This window comes from Leucoraja erinacea, chromosome 1, assembly GCF_028641065.1.
Source record: "Leucoraja erinacea ecotype New England chromosome 1, Leri_hhj_1, whole genome shotgun sequence".
In the NCBI taxonomy this organism is placed as follows: domain Eukaryota; kingdom Metazoa; phylum Chordata; class Chondrichthyes; order Rajiformes; family Rajidae; genus Leucoraja; species Leucoraja erinaceus.
The window spans coordinates 84,024,102-84,043,759 of record NC_073377.1 but is presented as its reverse complement, the minus strand read 5'-3'; the positions used below and the strand labels follow the sequence as shown (position 1 = coordinate 84,043,759).

Genomic DNA, 19,658 nt, shown 5'->3' with positions numbered 1-19,658 from the left:
TCATATATTCATTCAGTAACAGAGTCTGCAAAGATACATAGATAGTCAGATTATCATAAATAGTTTGTGTTACATTTATAAAGCAAAATCAATATTTCAGGTCCATAACCGTTCATTTGGAATGCTATTGAGTTTTGATTATCGATCTTAGATCTGAAACTTTAATTTTTCTCTCCCCACAAATGCCACCAGCCCTGCTGGTTTCCAGTTTAGTCCTGATTCAATTTATTGATTTATTTCCCAATATGTTCCAAAAAGCAAATAAATAAATGAAAAAGTACCCAAATTATCATATTTTAATATTACAATTTAATACACTTTTTGAAAACAAATTAAGAAAACGTTTCCAAGACTAAACACCTTTTCAAATTACTTAAAACCTTCTTGCTTAAGTGCATAGACAAATAATGTAGAATGGTTATCTTTAAGGGGCTGTCCCACTTGGGCGACCTAATTGGCGAGTTTAGAAGAGTTTGAAAAAATGACATGTTGAAGACCTCCTTCGACTATGTTGAAGACTAGCTACAACTAGCTACGACTAACTTCGGGAAAATTGCACACCGAATAGCGGAGAGTGAAGACGACCTCATTTGATCTACTTTGACGTCCCTTCAACCTCCCTTCGACTATGATGAAGACCATCTACGACTACCTTCGACTACCCTGGATTACCTACGACTAACATGCTGACCTACTATGACTAAACCTACGAGTAAAAAAAGTATCGATTCTTTCCATGGCGACCCTTTTTTTACTCGCAGGCATTTTTTAACATATTGAAAAAACCGCCGGAACCTAGCTGAGGCCTCAAGTACGCAGAGACCACTCTCGAGCATGAAGGAGAGTTACGAAGACCTCCTACGACCTCGTGTCGACCTTGCTGCGAGTATGAATCGAGGGCAAACTCGCCAATTAGGTCGCCAAAGTGGGACAGCCCCTTAAATATAAGGCTAGAAACTCTGAATGCAGGGGACCATGGTTTTTAAGTGTAATGAGAGGAAATGAACCAATGCAATATGTTTCATCATGTTTGCCTCTGAATTTGGAAACGGCAATTTAGAGGCATTTGAGCTGAATTAAGAGGAAGGTATAAAATAGCTAACATTGCATGCAGTCCCTTTAGGAATGGTGTTATTGATGGAAATAGTAAAATCTTTGTGTTCTAATTTCACAGAACAAGGCAATGTAATTAGGGAAAAACCACATGAGGCATGAAGGAACTTCTTAAAAGTCTACAATGCAAGTTTTAGATTTACATGTGGACACAGCAATGGGTGCTTATGTATCCCACAAACAATGGCTGGATCTAACAGATTCTCTTCAGTCAGATATGTAGGGGATTCTGAATTGGATCAGTCAAGTAAGCATGAACAATCTGAATCGGAAAGTTGATTCAAAGTTGGTGCCTTTAATAACTTGACCAAAGATCAAAAGGATGGTGCGTATTGAAAGGCAGGAAATGTGCGTGGAGCTATTGTCAGAGAGATTCTCAATTATCCAACCACTCAGTAGATGACCTTTATTGATGTGGTCATTAACACTGGTTCTCAATACAAGATGATACGGACAATGATAGGGAGAATATTTTTTTGGATTTAGTCTTTAACAACGACTCTAGGATGATACATGATCTTGTGGATAGCTAAAATATATTAGTGTACCAGATTGTATTATGAATAAGAGAATAATTGTTATATGTCAAAACAGAAACAGTGGAATGTTTATTTATGTGTATGTTAATACATCTCATATAAAAATGAGTTTAGTTTAGTTTGCAAGATTGTGAAAAATGCAAGAATTCTGAAGAGCTAAATAATGTGAGACATCATAAGAAAATAAATTGCATGAAGTAACTCCAATGAAGATGGACAGGGGAGATAATTAAGCCAGAAGTAAAGATGCTGAAAAAGGTTCTGGAGAAAGGATTTTGGGCAGCGATGATAACACTTTCTCAGTTGTGTTCAAACCCAGAAAATGATTTTAAAATGTTGGCCCTTTGAGAGATTTAGCATGGCAGGTTAGATACCAGTATCAGGATGTGGCTAAGTTGCTGAATGGGTAAATTGCAATGTTTTTATTACTGAAGGTAATGCTAAGGTGACAACAATTTTGCTGAAATTGATTCAGTAAAAGTAAGAGTGGAACTGATCTAAATCGGGATTAAAGAATTTTAGGTTAAATATGCTGCAAGATATAGTTCATCCAAGGGTCCTGGGGAAAATGTCAGATTTATCATGTTGGGCTAAGGCTTGTTAGTTCAATAGCTCTTTTAGATTGGGGTCATTTTCAATCTGGCAGGGAAAGGCTCGTGTGGTCCAAATATAAAGGAACGGATAAAACCTGTCAAGTAATAGATTTATCACTTTGACATCTGCTATGAGGGATGGAATTTACGATCACCCAGAGAATAGGGGTTTAATATGAAATGGTCAACATCATTTGAGGAAAACATGGTCCAATGTTGTAAACCCAATTGATTTGCTTGAGCAAGCAAGTGCACAAGGCCAATCTGGTTGATACTCTTTATAATTGATTTTCAAAAAGTATTTATTAATACTCCAGATAGAAATTTGTTAGAAAAGGTAACAATCCTTGGGACTGGCAAGTTAATTTGGGGAAGTATTGGGTTGTCATTATTGGTTATAGATGGCAAGCAGCTATGCAACAACTGGAAAACATTGTGAGCACTGTGGTTTATGATCACAAATATCGATATAGACGAGGGGTTTACCGGAAATAGATTTATGTAGTTATTTTTGTTTTCATATCCTTAATAATATTATTGCCATGACAATGCAATTATAAAATAAAATTTTGCTTAGTACATAACTATTTAAAGCAGTATGCAGTAGTTTTATCCTGCAAATTGTTTTTTGATATGACTGGAAAATGAATGCCTATAATCCATCGTGTTTAAGCTCGCCCTGTGGCTCATTTTTAAAATGCAGGAACTTCCTCCCACTCCCAACTTACCTCATTTCTCTATTCCTTTCCCCTTATGTATAACCATATAACAATTACAGCACGGAAACAGGCCATCTCGACCCTTCTAGTCCGTGCCGAACACATAATCTCCCCTAGTCCCATATACCTGCGCTCAGACCATAACCCTCCATTCCCTTCCCATCCATATAACTATCCAATTTATTTTTAAATGATAAAAACGAACCTGCCTCCACCACCTTCACTGGAAGCTCATTCCACACAGCTACCACTCTCTGAGTAAAGAAGTTCCCCCTCATGTTACCCCTAAACTTCAGTCCCTTAATTCTCATGTCATGTCCCCTTGTTTGAATCTTCCCTACTCTCAGTGGGAAAAGCTTTTCCACGTCAACTCTGTCTATCCCTCTCATCATTTTAAAAACCTCTATCGTCCCCCCTTAACCTTCTGCGCTCCAAAGAATAAAGCCCTAACTTGTTCAACCTTTCTCTGTAACTTAGTTGCTGAAACCCAGGCAACATTCTAGTAAATCTCCTCTGTACTCTCTCTATTTTGTTGACATCCTTCCTATAATTAGGCGACCAAAAATTGTACACCATACTCCAGAATTGGCCTCACCAATGCCTTGTACAATTTTAACATTACATCCCAACTTCTATACTCAATGCTCAATGTATATGTTAAGCCTCCTATTAAATGCATCAGGGCTTAATGCCTCGACTAACATCAATGCTCCTCCCATTATTTAGATGGTGAATCAGTGGAATTCTTTGCCACAGAAGGCTGTGGAGGCTGTCAGTGGATATTTTTTAAGGCAGAGATAGATAAATTCTTGATTAGTACAGGTGTCAGGGGTAATGTTGGAGAATGCAGGAGAATGGGGTTGGGAGGGAAAGATAGATCACGCATGATTGAATGGCAGAGTAGAATTGATGGGCTGAACGGCCTAATTCTACTATTCCTTATAACTTTATGATTATACCACATTCTCGCTACTCTGTATTGCAATCCAAAGAATAATCAATAGTTATGAATGAAATATGCTGGTATAATTGTACTTGATGTATTTAAATAAGCGAAAACTTATGAGTTTGGCACCTACAAAAACATTAAAAAAAGTTACACATGAAATAACGAAATGCTATGTTTTTATTTCTACCATTTAATTAACTTACCATTCTGCTGCATGTGTGATTCAGTGATCTCAAACATCTGTGATTTTTGTTCTACATCTTCAGGCATAGAAGCATCAGTCAATGTTATAGTCTCTCTCCCTCCTGTTGTCAGCAAAAATTGTGAAACGCTTAAAATGTTGCAGTTTATCTACTGATAATTAAATTCTTACCACAAATTACAGCAATTTCATATCTGGCCAATCAAATAATGTAACTGAAATCAATTTTATTAAATGTTTAAGAAAGAATTGCAGATGCTGGAAAAATCAAAGATAGACAAAAATGTTGGAGAAACCCAGCGGGGTGAGGCAGCATCTATGGAGTGAAGGAATAGGTGATGTTTCGTGTCGAGACCCTTCTTCACACATCAGTGTGAAAGGGGGGGGGGGGGGGGGGGGGGGGGAATGGGGGAAAGAGGTGGAGACAGTAGGCTTGTGGGAGAGCTGGGAAGTGGAGGGAAAGGAGAGAGAAAGCAAGGACTATCTGAAATTGGAGAAGTCAATGTTCATACCGCTGGGGTGTAAACTACCCAAGCAAAATATGAGGTACTGTTCCTCCAATTTGCGATGGGCCTCACTCGGGCAATGGAGGAGGCCCAGGGCAGAAAGGTCGGATTCGGAATGGGAGGGGGAGTTGAAGTACTGAGCCACCGGGAGATCAGGTTGGTTCATATCGTATTGATCACATTGAATGGCGGTGCAGGCTCGAAGGGCCGTATGGCCTACTCCTGCACCTATTTTCTATGTTTCTATGTTTCCATATCCCCGTCTACTAATACTCTCCTCTGCTTAGCAGAGCTGGTCCTTACCCTCAACAACTTTTTCTTTGACTCCTCCCATTTCCTCCAAATCCAAGGTGTAGCTATGTGCACGCGTATGGCCCCCAGTTATCCCTGCCTCTTTGTAGGGTACGTCGAACAATCCCTGTTCGAGGCGTACCGTGGCCTTATCCCCGAACTCTACCTCTGCTACATTGACAACTGCATTGGTGCTACCTCCTGCACCCATGCAGAACTCACTGACTTCATCCATTTCACCACTAACTTCCATCCGGCACTCAAATTCACCTGGACCATTTCCAACATCTCCTTACCATTTCTAGACCTCATCATCTCCATCGCAGGTAACAGACTACTGACCGACATCTACTGCAAACCCACTCTCTCATGGCTATATGGACTACACTTCTCTCCACCCTGTTTCCTGTAAGGACTCCATCCCCTACTCCCAATTCCTCCATCTATCTACGCCGCATCTGCACCCAGGATGAGGTGTTCCAGACCAGGGCATCGGAGATGTCCTCATTCATTAGGGAACGGGGGTTCCCCTCTTCTATTATAGATGAGGCTCTCACCAGGGTCTCTCTATATCCCTCTGTTCCGCTCTCACTCCCCATCCCCTACTAATAACAAGGACAAAGACCCTTTTTCCTCACCTTCCACCCTACCAGCCGTCGCATACAACATATAATCCTCCGACATTTTTGCCACCTCCAACGTGATCCCACCACTGGCCACATCTTCAAATCTCCTCCCCCTTTCTGCTTTTCACAGAGACCGTTCCCTCCGTAACTCCCTGGTCAATTTGTCCCTTCCCACCCAAACCACCCCTCTGCTGGTACTCTCCCTTGCAACCGCAGGAAATGCGACACTTGTCGCTTTACCTCACCTCTCGACTCCATCCAAGGACCTAAGCAGTCTTTCCAGGCGAGGCAGAGGTTCACCTGCACCTCCTCCATCCTCATCTACTGCATCTGCTGTTCCAGGTGTCAACTGCTCTACATCGGTGAGCGCAGGCTTGATGATCGCTTCGCCCAACACCTCAGCTCTATTCGCAATAACCAACCTGATCCCCCGGTGGCTCAGCACTTCAATTCCCCCTCCCATTCCGAATCCAACCATTCTGTCCTGGGCCTCCTCCATTACCAGAGTGAGGCCCACCGCAAATTGGAGGAACAGCACCTCATATTTCGCTTGGCGGTATGAACATTGACCTCCAATTTCAGGTACTGCTTGCTTTCTCCCTCCTTCCCCTCCCCAGCTCTCCCACAAGCCTACTGTCTCTGCCTCTTCCTTTCTTTTTCCAGCCCCACCCCCCCCCCCCACCCCCCAACAAAAGTCTGAAGAAGGGTCTCGACCCGAAACGTCGTCGCCTATTCCTTCGCTCCATTGATGCTGTCTCACCCGCTGAGTTTCTGCAGCATTTTTGTCTACCTTCAATTTTATTAAATTGTTGTTTATAGCACGGGGTCCGACAGGTAAATAACAACCGCAAATTGAATATTCAAGTGAGTTTCATTTATCAGCACTCAGAATGTATCTGGCTGTAAAAGTATGCCAGAGGTTTGGAATCACAGATTAAACTCATATCCAAAGTACACTATAAGCATTTGTTGGTTTCCAGATCATTGAAACACCTGGATTAAACAATAATACAAGCATCATAAAGTGTATTCTAATCCTGAAAGTTTGGCTAATTAAGGTAAATAGCATTATTACTGAGATAATTTTATGATATTATTATTTTATCACTGTTTTCCCAATTGGGAATTTTATTTAGTTGTATATTGCAGTTTTCCAACTAATGAAATTAGCAAAGGAATATCATGCAAAGTAGGGGAGGGGGAGGGGGAGGAAAGAAGGTGCACTCCAAGATTCCAACAACTGCAAATTATCCTTCTTATCTATTACTCATTTCATTCTCCTCCTCCTCCTCACATGGTTTTGAAAGTGTTGTGTATTAGTCAGCTAGATAGGTAGTCAGGCATGAGAATATCTGGAGTGTGCCTTCAAGATTTTCTATTGATGACTAACTCAATGAGGACTGCTTGCAATCTTCATTGTACAATTTAACGTTTAGAGTGGGGAAAATAAAGTATTGACATCTAATATTTAATTTATTCATAACATGTAAATCTACTTGGTATAATCTGGATTAATTCATACAGCAAAATGTTCATTTATAAATGCATGACTGAGATGGTGTAATGAAACCGATCATTTTAATACTGTGTGCAGTGCTGCATTTTGAGGTTCAGTTTTAAGGCACATTTTTAATGTCAATAATGGAATTCAACAATTAACGTTAATACATGCCATGTTTCAATTAGAATAGCACATGCAAAACCTACTCCCTAATCCCACAGAGATATTGTAGCTCAGACCTGTAGGGTAGCAAGGAAAGAAAAAAATGGCCATTAATTTAAGGAAAGAGGAAGAAAAACTGCATTAATGAAAATTAATTAATACGTTTGACATTTAAGAGATTTGTTTCACACAATTTCCACTAATTCTTAACTGACTTCACCAGCATTCTAACAATCATTTGCTCACAGTGCCATAACATCACAGGCTTAGAAACATTCAAATGATTTATTTAAACAACCACACAGTACGATGTGTAATGTTAACGATGCAAGACTCACTATTCCTGCCATGACCTCAAATATTATCCGTCAACTCTCAGTAACAATGTAATGAGGCAATTCAATGAAACATTTTCCATTTGAGGCAACATTACTGCACCACAGTAGGACGCAAATTAACAATGGAGTAGAAAGGAGCGAGTCTGCTAGTCTTTAGAGATACAACGTGGAAACAGGTCGATTGGCCCACCGAGTCCAAGCCAACCAGCAATCCCCATACACTAGCACAATCCTACACACAAGAGACAATTTACAATTTCACCCCCAAAGACAATTAACCGGCAAACCTGTACATCTTTGGAATGTGGGAGGAAACCGGAGCTCCCAGAGAAGACCCACGCAAGTCACGAGGAGAACATAAAAACTCCGTACAGACAGAACCCATAGCCAGGATTGAACCAGGGTCCGTGGCGCTGTAAGGCAGCAATTCTACCGCTGCACCAATGTGCCACCTCTCAAATTCTAAATGGAGTTCAGAGGAAAAGTGATCCAAGTGTACATGTGCACTCAAATGACTTGAAAGTGCAAGGGCAGATTGAGAAAGTAGCTAAAATACATACAGGATCTCTATCCTATATAGAGAAGGGAAAATAGATTATGAAAGAAAACTGGCAGGGAACATAAATACTGACTGCAAAGGTTTTTATAGATATGTGAAGAGGAAAAGATTAGTTAAAACAAATGTAGGTCCCTTGCAGTCAGAAACAGGTGAATTGATCATGGGGAACAAGGACATGGCAGACCAATTGAATAACTACTTTGGTTCTGTCTTCACTAAGGTAGACATAAATAATCTGCCGACAATAGCGGGGGACCGGGGGTCAAATGAGATGGAGGAACAGAGTGAAATCCAGGTTAGCCGGGAAGTGGTATTAGGTACATTGAATGGATTAAAAAGGCCGATAAATCCCCAGGGCCAGATAGGCTGCATCCCAGAGTACTTAAGGAAGTAGCCCCAGAAATAGTGGATGCATTAGTGATAATTTTTCAAAACTCTTTAGATTCTGGAGTAGTTCCTGAGGATTGGAGGGTAGTTAATGTAACCCCACTTTTTAAAAAGGGAGGGAGAGAGAAAACGGGGAATTACAGACCAGTTAGTCTAACATCGATAGTGAGGAAACTGCTAGAATCAGTTATTAAAGATGGGATAGCAGCACATTTGGAAAGTGGTGAAATCATTGGACAAAGTCAGCATGGATTTATGAAAGGTAAATCAGGTCTGACGAATCTTATAGAATTTTTCGAGGATGTAACTAGTAAAGTGGATAAGGGAGAACCAGTGGATGTGTTATATCTGGACTTTCAAAAGGCTTTTGACAAGGTCCCACATAAGAGATTAGTTTACAAACTTAAAGCACATGGTATTGGGGGCTCAGTATTGATGTGGATAGAGAACTGGACTGGCAGACAAGAAGCAAAGAGTAGGAGTAAACGGGTCCTTTTCACAATGGCAGGCAGAGACTAGTGGGGTACTGCAAGGCTCAGTGCTGGGACCCCAGCTATTAACAATATATATTAATGATTTGGACGAGGGAATTGAATGCAACATCTCCAAGTTTGCGGATGACACGAAGCTGGGGGGCAGTGTTAGCTGTGAGGGGGATGCTAGGAGGCTGCAGGGTGACTTGGATAGGCTGGGTGAGTGGGCAAATGCATGGCAGATGCAGTATAATGTGGATAAATGTGAGGTTATCCACTTTGGTGGCAAAAACAGGAAAGTAGACTATTATCTGAATGGTGGCCGATTAGGAAAGGGGGAGATACAACGAGACCAGGGTGTCATGGTACACCAGTCATTAAAAGTAGACATGCAGGTGCAGCAGGCAGTGAAGAAAGCGAATGGCATGTTAGCATTCATAGCAAAAGGATTTGAGTATAGGAGCAGGGAGGTTCTACTGCAGTTGTACAGGGTCTTGGTGAGACCACACCTGGAGTATTGCGTACAGTTTTGGTCTCCTAATCTGAGGAAAGACATTCTTGCCGTAGAGGGAGTACAGAGAAGGTTCACCAGACTGATTCCTGGGATGGCAGGACGTTCATATGAAGAAAGACGTGGAAGGGATAACTATGGATTTGCAATTTGGGTCCTTCTCTTGTTCAGAGCAAATTTCAGAACTATGTGCATTGAAGTATCTATGGTTTCTGAGCTGTTGTCAGGAATGTGAAGTTGGAAAATGACCTTGAATAACTTTAGAAACTGGTCTGTAAGTGGAATTGAATTCCTTTACCATGTTCAGAGTTGGGCGTATTACTTTCAAATCATATTTGGTCTGCGATGGGAAGTGTGTGGGAAGGAGGGAGGGAGCACCACACTGTGTGTGGGAGGGAGGGAGGGATGTGTAGTGAGGAGGGCGTATGATGCTGTGGGAGGGAGGGAGGGAGGGAGGGAGGGAGGCAGAGGCCGCGGGCGCTGACCCAAACAAGGAAGCAAGCCGGCGTGGGCACAACGACCCGAGCTAGGCCGCGGGCTGACCCGAGCGAGGCGGCATCTTCAGTGCCACTGGGCCAGGCGGGCAGGCAAAGGAGGGGAGGGGGGGGTGGGGGGTTTCCAGAACATTCCAGCGTGAAGGCCACCCCACCCTCCTGCGAAGAATCAGTGGTTTATGAAGTTAAAACCATTGGGGAGCTGGAGAGGGCGGCGCGCCCCTCCCTTTCCGGGGGGCATTGTGACGTCATTCGAAGCTGCTTGAAGAATCTGTGAGTTGTTTGAAAAGCCGTATTTTTTAAATTTCAATGATAAATAACTTTTGAAATATAGTATGAAATGTGAAGAGAATCTGTTTATTACGTCGACCGGTTTCAATGTGAGTAGTAATCTGTAAAATTGTCAACATAGCATTTTTGACGATAGTAGAAAAACACAGACACACACACGCATACACACACATGTATACATACATTCAAGATGAGACTTTTAATAGTATACTAGACCAAGTTGGACCCGTTGTGTCCCGTCCCCTCAACACGCGGTTGCAGGTGGAGGGAGGGGGGCAGCGGCCTGCGGTGTCACACACACACACTAACCACCCCCCCCCCACGCACACGCAGACACTAACCCCCTCCCCTCGATATTATATTATTATTCATTCGCTCCTTTTCCCCCATCCCCCTTCCTATCCACACACGCATAGCCCTCAATTGAGCAGGCGCGGCTAGAGAGGGAGAGGAAGGGGGGTAGAGAGGGAGGGGGAGGAGGTAGAGAGGGAGAGGGTGAGGGGGGTAGAGATGGAGGGTGGAGGGAGGGGGGGGGGGGTAGAGAGGGAGAGGGATAGAGAGGGAGGGGGGTGGTAGAGAGGGAGAGAGAGGGAGGGTTGTAGAGAGGGAGAGGGAGGGATAGAGAGGGAGACTCCCTAGAGGTGGAGGGGGGTAGAGAGGGAGGGTGGTAGAGAGGGAGAGGTGGTAGAGAGAGAGGGCATAGAGTGGGAGGGGGGGCATAGAGAGGGAGGGGGGGCATAGAGAGGGAGTGGGGTAGAGAGGGAGAGAGGTAGGGGTGGTAGATAGAGTGGTAGAGAGGGAGGGGGTAGAGAGGGAGGGGGTGACAACTTGTTCTATTTGATCTTATTTGATTATGCACGCCAGGTTGATTGCATTCGTGGAAACGGGGCGGACCACATGAAGATTGCAATCTCCCATCCCTGTCCCATTGGATCTCATATACAAATGGCATCACATTGTGATTGGATGTCTGTGAGATGGCACTGTGATATCATCAATGGAAAGTGCTGCAAGAGTCTCCCACTGAAAAGCAATTAATATTTTTAAATAAACGATTAAAACATTAAAAACTTCTGAAATGCAGGTTGGAATGCGACGGGAAAATGTTTATCCAGTCGAGGGGAAAATGTCTGTTGCCCTAGTATGGGTGTTGCGGGCTGAAGGTACTGGTTTGCAGAAGACTGGTATAGACATTGTGGGCCGTAAGGATGCTTGGGCTGGCATCCAACTGTTGCAGCGATTTTAATAGCCAAGCCAAGGCAAACAATTGGGCTGCAGCCACCTGACAACTAAAATTCATTTTGTGAACACAAACTTGTTAAAAAAGGCGAGGCAAACAATTGGGCTGCAGACACCCGACAACCAAAATTCATTTTGTGAACACAAACTTTTTAAAAAGGGCTGCAGCCACTTTACAGCCGCATCGAGGGGACTCACGTGGAGTAGACGTGTGTTCGGTGTTATTCGCAGCTCAGAGAGCCGTGACCCTCTCGCTTCCTGGGTCTGGCAGAGACTGAGTGAGGCACGACACTTCCTGGTTTTATAGTCCCTACCCCTGCCGACAGCGGGGGCAGCAGAGAGAATGGGGAATTTTGTAAAAACATTAATATCTCTCTAATTTTTCACCGACGGAAAAAATCCTCCACACTCATACGGCGGAGGGGGGCTCTGAGCGAGGTGGGCAAAAATGACGGCCGTAGGTGACGGCATTCTCTCGGAAATCGCAGCACAGTCAGCCAAAAGCGGTCAAGATCAGAGATTTAGTAATATAGATAGATATTACTAAGTCCGATCTTGACCACTTCCTGTTGTTCTGTATATTGATTTTGGAAAAAACGCTGCCACTTATGGCTGTGATTTTTGGCCATCTTACTCAGAGTCCCCTTCCGCTGCGCAGGACAAGAGGATTTTTCCCATCGATGAAAAATAAAAGAGTTATTAGTGTTTAAAATTTTTTGAGATTCTCCCTCCTGAAGGCCACGCCCCTTCCAGAGGGACTATAAAACCCAGCAGTGTTGAGTGCCTCAGTCAGTCTCTGAAAGATGGGGGAGCAAGAGGATCATGTCTCTCAGTTTGAGCTGTGAATAACACTGAACACATGTCTACTAATCTGTGAGTGGTTTTACTGACCTGCCAGGGCCCTTAATGTGGTTTGAAAATATAGTTTGGAAATGCTAAAGCTGTGTTGCCTTTGGTTTTGAAATGCTAAAGCTGTGTTGCCTTTGGTTTGGAAATGCTAAAGCTGTGTTGCCTAATTACAGTGGCCTTTAATTGAAGTTGCCTTGCCTAATTAAAGTGGCCATGCCCAATTAAAGTGGCCTTGCCCAATTAAAGTGGCCTTGCCCAATTAAAGTGGCCTTGCCCAATTAAAGTGGCCTTGCCCAATTAAAGTGGCCTTGCCCAATTAAAGTGGCCTTGCCCAATTAAAGTTGCCTTGCCCAATTAAAGTTGCCTTGCCCAATTAAAGTTGCCCTTTAAAGTTGCCTTGCCCAATTAAAGTTGCCTTTGCCTTGCCCAATTAAAGTGGCCTTGCCCAATTAAAGTTGCCTTGCCCAATTAAAGTTGCCTTGCCCAATTAAAGTTGCCTTGCCCAATTAAAGTTGCCTTGCCCAATTAAAGTTGTCTTGCCCAATTAAAATTGCCTTGCCTTCAATATAATTAAAAGTCTAATCTTGACCACCTGTAAATCATGCAAATTATCTCAGACGAAAGCATTCTCCATCCACGTTGATGTTATCTCCATAGGCAATCTGGATGATAGCAATAGTAGAAATGGGAATAGCGGTCCATGATATTAAACGCTTGAATGATGCTGGGAACACCAGTTTGTAAATGACTCGGCAAATCATCTGCTCAATAACTGCATTAAAAACTTGCACAAATTACCAACCCAAGAAAGTGAGGAAAAGATTAGGTCTCATTTAAGTCCCCTTTTCACAGAGGATCTTCAAGAGTTTCCAGTTTTAGCTGGAAACATGTTGATCCAAATCTCATCACCTTCTTCCTTTGCCCAGTGATGCACTGAAGAAATACTGGGAGTGGCCCAGAGATGCTGAATTGAGTTTAGAGTCAATGAGTAATACAGCATGGACACAGGTCCATCAGCCCAACTCGTCCATGGCAACCAGGATTCCTCATCTAAGCTAGTCCCACTTGCCTGCATTTGGCCCGTATCCCTCCAAAACCTTGCTTATACATGTACCCAGAAACAAATATTTTCAGGGCATTGATACTGGACTGTATGCTGCTCGTCATACTAATTTCCTTGAACAGTGAGAAAATTGATGTTCCAGAAGAATTCTTACTAACAAACGAGACACAGGAAATGCAGATGTTGGAATCTTGAGCACAACACCAAGGCAACAGTGTTTTGCTCGATTACAATGCAAAGGGCACCCAACACCAGGATTAGGGCTTGGAATGCCAGTATATGATACTTGGATCATTCATTGTAAGTGCTGTGCCCATAGTCTAACATGATCATTAACATTCTAAAAGTAAATGGGGGTGAGAGTTGAGTTGGGTGGGCGGGGAAGAGGTCGGCTGGACAGAGTGACAGAAGAAGCAGGTGGTCATGTGGGGAGTGGATAAACAGCAGCAGGTGAGAGGGTGTCGCTGGTGCACCTTGCGAGTCAAGAATGGGCTCTAAACGGCCGGGGGGGGGATGGTGGGAGCTGGGGATGGGTCACAAGGTCATTCCATTCACATTCAGTTTCCATTTTATATTTGTTTTATTTACGTTTCTGGCACTCCATGGTGCTGTGGAGACACAGGAGAGATGTCATTAGTGGGCCAGGGGTGTATTGTCATTTCATTATCAAGTGACGTCTGTTGGTTCAGAAAAGCGGATAATCCAGTCAGGCTCTAGAACCGAGGGTGCCGGAAAATCAGTGTTCAATCAGGTGTTCAACCTGTATTGTGCAACGCAATGCATCATTTACTTTCCAAAGTACTACAGATAGAAAACCTGATCTTAAAAATAATGGTGGCAGATGACAGTATGGAATCAAACAGTAAAATACAGATACTTCCAAAAGCATAAACACACAGAATGGACAAAAACAAAAATCCAGAAACATTTTCATTTTATTAGTATAAAAGATTTCTATAATAAAAATATTTAATAATAATTATCTGTCATAAGCAGATAAAATCATACATAGCAATTTTCCAATGTCAGTTTCAATAACATAATGTAATTGAGCAGCTGTAATATCTACTGATGTTTAACCTAGATGTCAGGTTCTCTAGCATAGCAGCATCTAAATTGCTTTTAGTGGATCAGAATATTTTTAAATAGTTTTACCTCTGAACTGTTCGAAGACAGTGTCTATAAATGCTAAAAGAAACTAGAAATGATTGCAATAAAGTAACCGCGAAGAAGAACAGGTAAGGTTCTGATGGCCAGCACTTACCTGGAAGACTCCACAAACCAGAAACTTCCAATGTTCTCAGCTTTTTTTCCAACTCAGCCACGCGATTGCCTAGAATCCTGCAGAGATGAGAATAATTGCAAAGACATGGTGAACAATGCTGACTTTACAGCAGAAACACAAGAACGCAAGAAATAAAAGTTGGAATTTGCCTTCCAAAATCATGAGTCTGTTCCATCATTCAATAGCTTTTTTTTAACGCAGAAGGTGGTGAGTGCCTGAAAGATATGGAAGGTGTTGCCAAGGTCGTGGTTAAAGCAGATGCATTAGTGGCACTTAAGATCTTCGGATAGGCCATGTGGATATGCAGGGAATGGAGGGATTTGGGTTATGTGCAGGTAGATAAGTGATAGACTTGGCATCATTTTCAGCGTAGACATTGTGGGCCAAAGGGCCTGTTCTTGTGTTGTACTCTTCTATGTTTAGTTTAGTTTAGTTTAGAGGCACAGACCCTTCAACCCACCAAGACTGCGCTGACCAGCGATCCTAGCACACTAACACAACGCCACACATACTTGAAACAATTTACAATTTCACCAAGCCAATTAGCCTACAAACCTGTACGCGTTTGGCGTGTGGGAGGAAACTGGATCTCCCAGTGAAAACCCATGCAGGTCACAGGGTGAAAGAACGGACAAACTACGTACAGACAGCGCCCATCGTCAGGATCAAACCCGAGTCTCTGGTGCTGTAAGGCAGCAATTCTACCGCTACGCCACACTGCCACCCTCAAATATAATAAGATCATATCTGAACCTTTCCCTCAAGGGTTCCTACCCAATCCCCATATTTCAGAATAAATTTACACGTTTATCTTGCCTTAAGAAAATGCACAATTCTGTAAACACAGGGCTTTATTATTTATTTATTAATAAATGAATATTAGTTCTTACTGTCATGGATGAGTTCAGACTGCAGTGAGAACATTCATCATACCTTCCTCACAGGCAATCAACTTACGTACCATAGAAGAGCAAGTTCACAAGACCAGCACAGCAAACTATAATTTAAATGAGTTGGTTTGCGGCCATGACAATCAACAATGATATATCATAAACTATGTTCTGGGTATTGCAATCAGTGGCAAGGTAACAGTATCGGCTCCAGACATCAAATACTTCTGTCCTCAAGGATCTGTCTACCGCTGGTATGGATTTTGGTTTACCAATATTATTTTCTATGTTTACAGGAATCGCTGATGATGTTTATCATTAAATATGTTTCAGAAACTGTTGAATATTTTTCCAAGGGATGAACGAAAGATGGGTATTGAATTTGCAACACAGAGGCACAGGGGACTGCAGATGCTGGAATCTGGAGAAAAAAACGTAACTGTTAGAGGAATTCAGGGGATTGAGCAGAATCAGTGGGAAGGTGAGGAGAGCGGAAGGGAGGAATTATCGATAAATCAAGTTGAGACATTGCATCAGACTGAGAGTTGAGAGTGAAGTTAGTTGGTAAAAAAGGAGCGGTGGAGGAGTGATACACGGGCTGGTACATGATAGGTGGACTGAGGAGGGGCAAGGTATGATGGGCAGAAGGAGTCAGGCGGGGAGAGGGAGTGGAATTACGAGACAGACGCAAGTTGGTGATAGTTGGCAAACAAGGCAGATGGAGCCAGGTGGGGGGAAAGGACAATGAGGGTGGAGTCAGAGACAGGCAGGTGGTGAGTGGGGGCACAAGGTCTACAAGTATTGTAACCTCATCAGAAATCAGTGATAATAGGAACCATTAAGGAAGAATCAAAGATGGATGGCGAAAAGGGAGATACAGTATTGTGGGTAAAGTATGTGGGAGTAGATGAATGAACTAAAATGGAGAGGGAGTCAAATATGGGTCTCCTCCATTGCCAGAGTGAGCAACACCGGAAATTGGAGGAACAGCATCTCATATTCCGCCTGGGTTGCTTGCGTCCGGTTGGCATGAACGTTGAATTCTCCCAATTTTGCTAGCCCTTGCTGTCTCCTCCCCTTCCTTAACCCTCGAGCTGTCTCCTCCCATCCCCCCGCCCTCGGGCTCCTCCTCCTCCCTTTTTCCTTCCTTCTCCCCCCCACTCCCCATCAGTCTGAAGAAGGGTTTTGGCCCGAAACGTCGCCTATTTCCTTCGCTCCATGAGTTTCACCAGCAATTTTGTGTACCGTCAAATATGGCAGATGGGCACGCTGGAGGAGAGGGATGGGTATGGGAAAGGGAACAAATATGGCAGTATCAGAGGTGGATTGGAAGGGGAAAGAGAAAAGTCAAGGCTACCTGAAATTCGGAAGTTCAATGTTCACAAAGAAACATAGAAAATTAGGTGCAGTAGTAGGCCATTCGGCCCTTTGAGCCAGCACTGCATTCAATATGATCATGTCTGATCATCTAAAATCAGTACCCCGTTCCTGCTTTTTCCCCATGTCCCTAGATTTCTTTAGCCCTAAGAGCTAAATTAACTCCCTCTTGAAAACATCCAGTGAATTGGCCTCCACTGCCTTCTATGGCAGAGAATTCCACAGATTCACAACTGTCTGGGTGAAAACGTTTTTCCTTATCTCAGTCCTAAATGGCCTACCCCTTATTCTTAAACTGTGACCCCTGGTTCTGGACTCCCCCAACATTAGGAACATTTTTCCTGCATCTTGCCTGTTCAATCCTTTAAGGATATTATATGTTTCTATGAGATCTCCCCTCATCCTAAATTCCAGTGATTACCAGCCCAGTCGACCCATTCTTTCATCATATGTCAGTCCCGCCATCCCAGGAATCAACCTGGTGAACCTACGCTGCACTCCCTCAATAGCAATAATTCTTTCCTCAAATTAGGAGACCAAAATTGCACACAATACTCCAGATGCGGTCTCACCAGGGCCCCGTACAACTGCAGTAGGACCTCCTTGCTCCTAAATTCAAATCCTCTCGCAATGAAGGCCAACATGCCATTAACTTTCTTCACTGCCTGCTGTACCTGCATGACTACTTTCAGTGACTGATGTATAAGCACACCCAGGTCTCATTGCACTTCCCGTTTTCCTAATCTGACACCATTCGGATAATAATCTGCCTTCCTGTTCTTGCCACCAAAGTGGATAACCTCACATTTATCCACATTATACTGCATCTGCCATGCATCTGCTCACCATCCAACTATCCAAGTCATCCTGCAGCCTCATTACATCCTCATCACAGCTCACACAGCCACCCAGCTTTGTGTCATCCGCAAACTTGGAGATGTCACATTCCCTCGTCTAAATCGTTAATATATATGGTAAATAACTGGGGCCCCAGCACCGAGTCTTGTGGCACCCCACTTGTTACTGCCTGCCATTCTGAAAATGACCCATTAATTCCTGCTCTTTGCTTCCAATCTACCAACCATTCTCTATTCATGTCAATATCCTACCCCCAATATCATGTGGTCTAATTTTGCACACCAATCTTGTGTGTGGGACCTTGTCAAAGGCTTTTTGAAAGTCCACATACACCACATCCACTGGCTTTCCCTTATCCATTCTACTTGTTACATCCTCAAAAATTTCCAGAAGATTAGTGAAGCATGATTTCCCCATCATATATCTATGCTGACTTTGACCGATCCTGCCACTGCTTTCCACATGCGCTGCTATAACATCTTAACAATCGACTCAAGCATCTTCCCCACTACCGATGTAAGGCTAATTCCCCCTTTAGTCTCTCTCTCCTTTCTTTAAAAGTGGGGTTACATTGGCTACCGTCCAGTCCACATGAACTGATCCAGACTCGAGAGAACATTGGAAAATGATCACCAATGCATCCACAATTTCTAGGGCCACCTCCTTGAGTACTCTGGGATGCAGATCATCAGGCCCTGGGGATACACCTGCCTTCAGTTCCAACAGTTTACTTAACGCCATTTCCTGACTAATGTGGATTCCCTTCAGTTTCTCCCACCCACTAGATCCTTGGTCCCCGTCTATTTCTGGGAGATTGTTTGTGTCTTCCTTAGTGAACACAGAACCAAACTACTCATTTAACTGCCATTTCCTTGTTTCCCATTATAAATTCACCTGTCTCTGATTGTAAGGGGCCTACATTTGTCTTCACTAATCTTTTCCTTTTTACATGTCTAAAGAAGTTTTTAGAGTTGGTTTTTATATATTTTATATATAGAGTTTCCCCCCCCTTAATTAACTCCTTTGTTGTTCTAAATTTCTCCCAGTCCTATGGTTTGCTGCTTCCTCTGACCAATTTATATGCCTCTTCATTGGATTTAACACTATCCTTGATTTCCCTCGTTAGCAACGGTTGAGCCGCCTTCCCTGTTTAATTTTTTCGCCAGACAGTGAAGAACAATTTTTGGAGTTCATCCATGCGGTCTTTAAATCTTTGCCATTGCATCATCACCGTCAACCCTTTAAGTATAATTTGCCAGTCTATCCTAGCGAATTCCCATCTCATAACTTCAAAGTCTCTTTTCTTTAAGTTCAGAACCCTTGTCTCTGAATTAACTGTGCCACTCTCCATCCTAATGCATTAATTCCACCATATTATGGTCACTGTTGCCCAAAGGGCTTTGCACAACAAAATCGCTAACTAATCCTTCATCACTACACAATACCCAGTCTTGGATGGCCTGTCCTCCAGTCGGATCCTCTACATATTGGTTTAAAAAACCATTCCGTATACATTCCAGGAAATCCTCCTCCTCAGCGCTGTTACCAATTTAGTTGATCCAATCTATATGTAGATTAAAGTTACCCATGATAACTGCTGTATCTTTGCTACACGCATCCCTAATTTCCTGCTTGATGCTATCTCCAACCTCCCTACTGCTGTTTGCTGGTCTGTATACAACTACAACCAGCGTTTTCTGCCCTTGGCTATTTCGCAGTTCTACCCATACCGATTCTACAGCATCCAAGCTAATGTCTCTCCTTGTTATTTCATTAATCTCCTCTTAACCAACAATGCCACCCCACCTCCTCTTCATTTCTGTCTATCCTTCCTGTATATTGA

At 43.1% G+C, this 19,658-nt stretch overlaps 1 protein-coding gene across 1 annotated transcript in view; it reads right to left on the bottom strand.

Moving 5' to 3' along the window:
- LOC129698838 (coiled-coil domain-containing protein 149-like) overlaps positions 1–19,658 on the bottom strand; it is a 128,029-nt gene that overhangs the window by 4,656 nt on the left and 103,715 nt on the right. Inside the window, exons 10-11 of the mRNA XM_055638158.1 lie at positions 14,670–14,746; positions 4,117–4,218 (exon numbers count right to left, since the gene is read on the bottom strand). Coding sequence (XP_055494133.1) covers positions 4,117–4,218; positions 14,670–14,746 — 179 coding nt within the window. The remainder of the gene's footprint in view (positions 1–4,116; positions 4,219–14,669; positions 14,747–19,658) is intronic.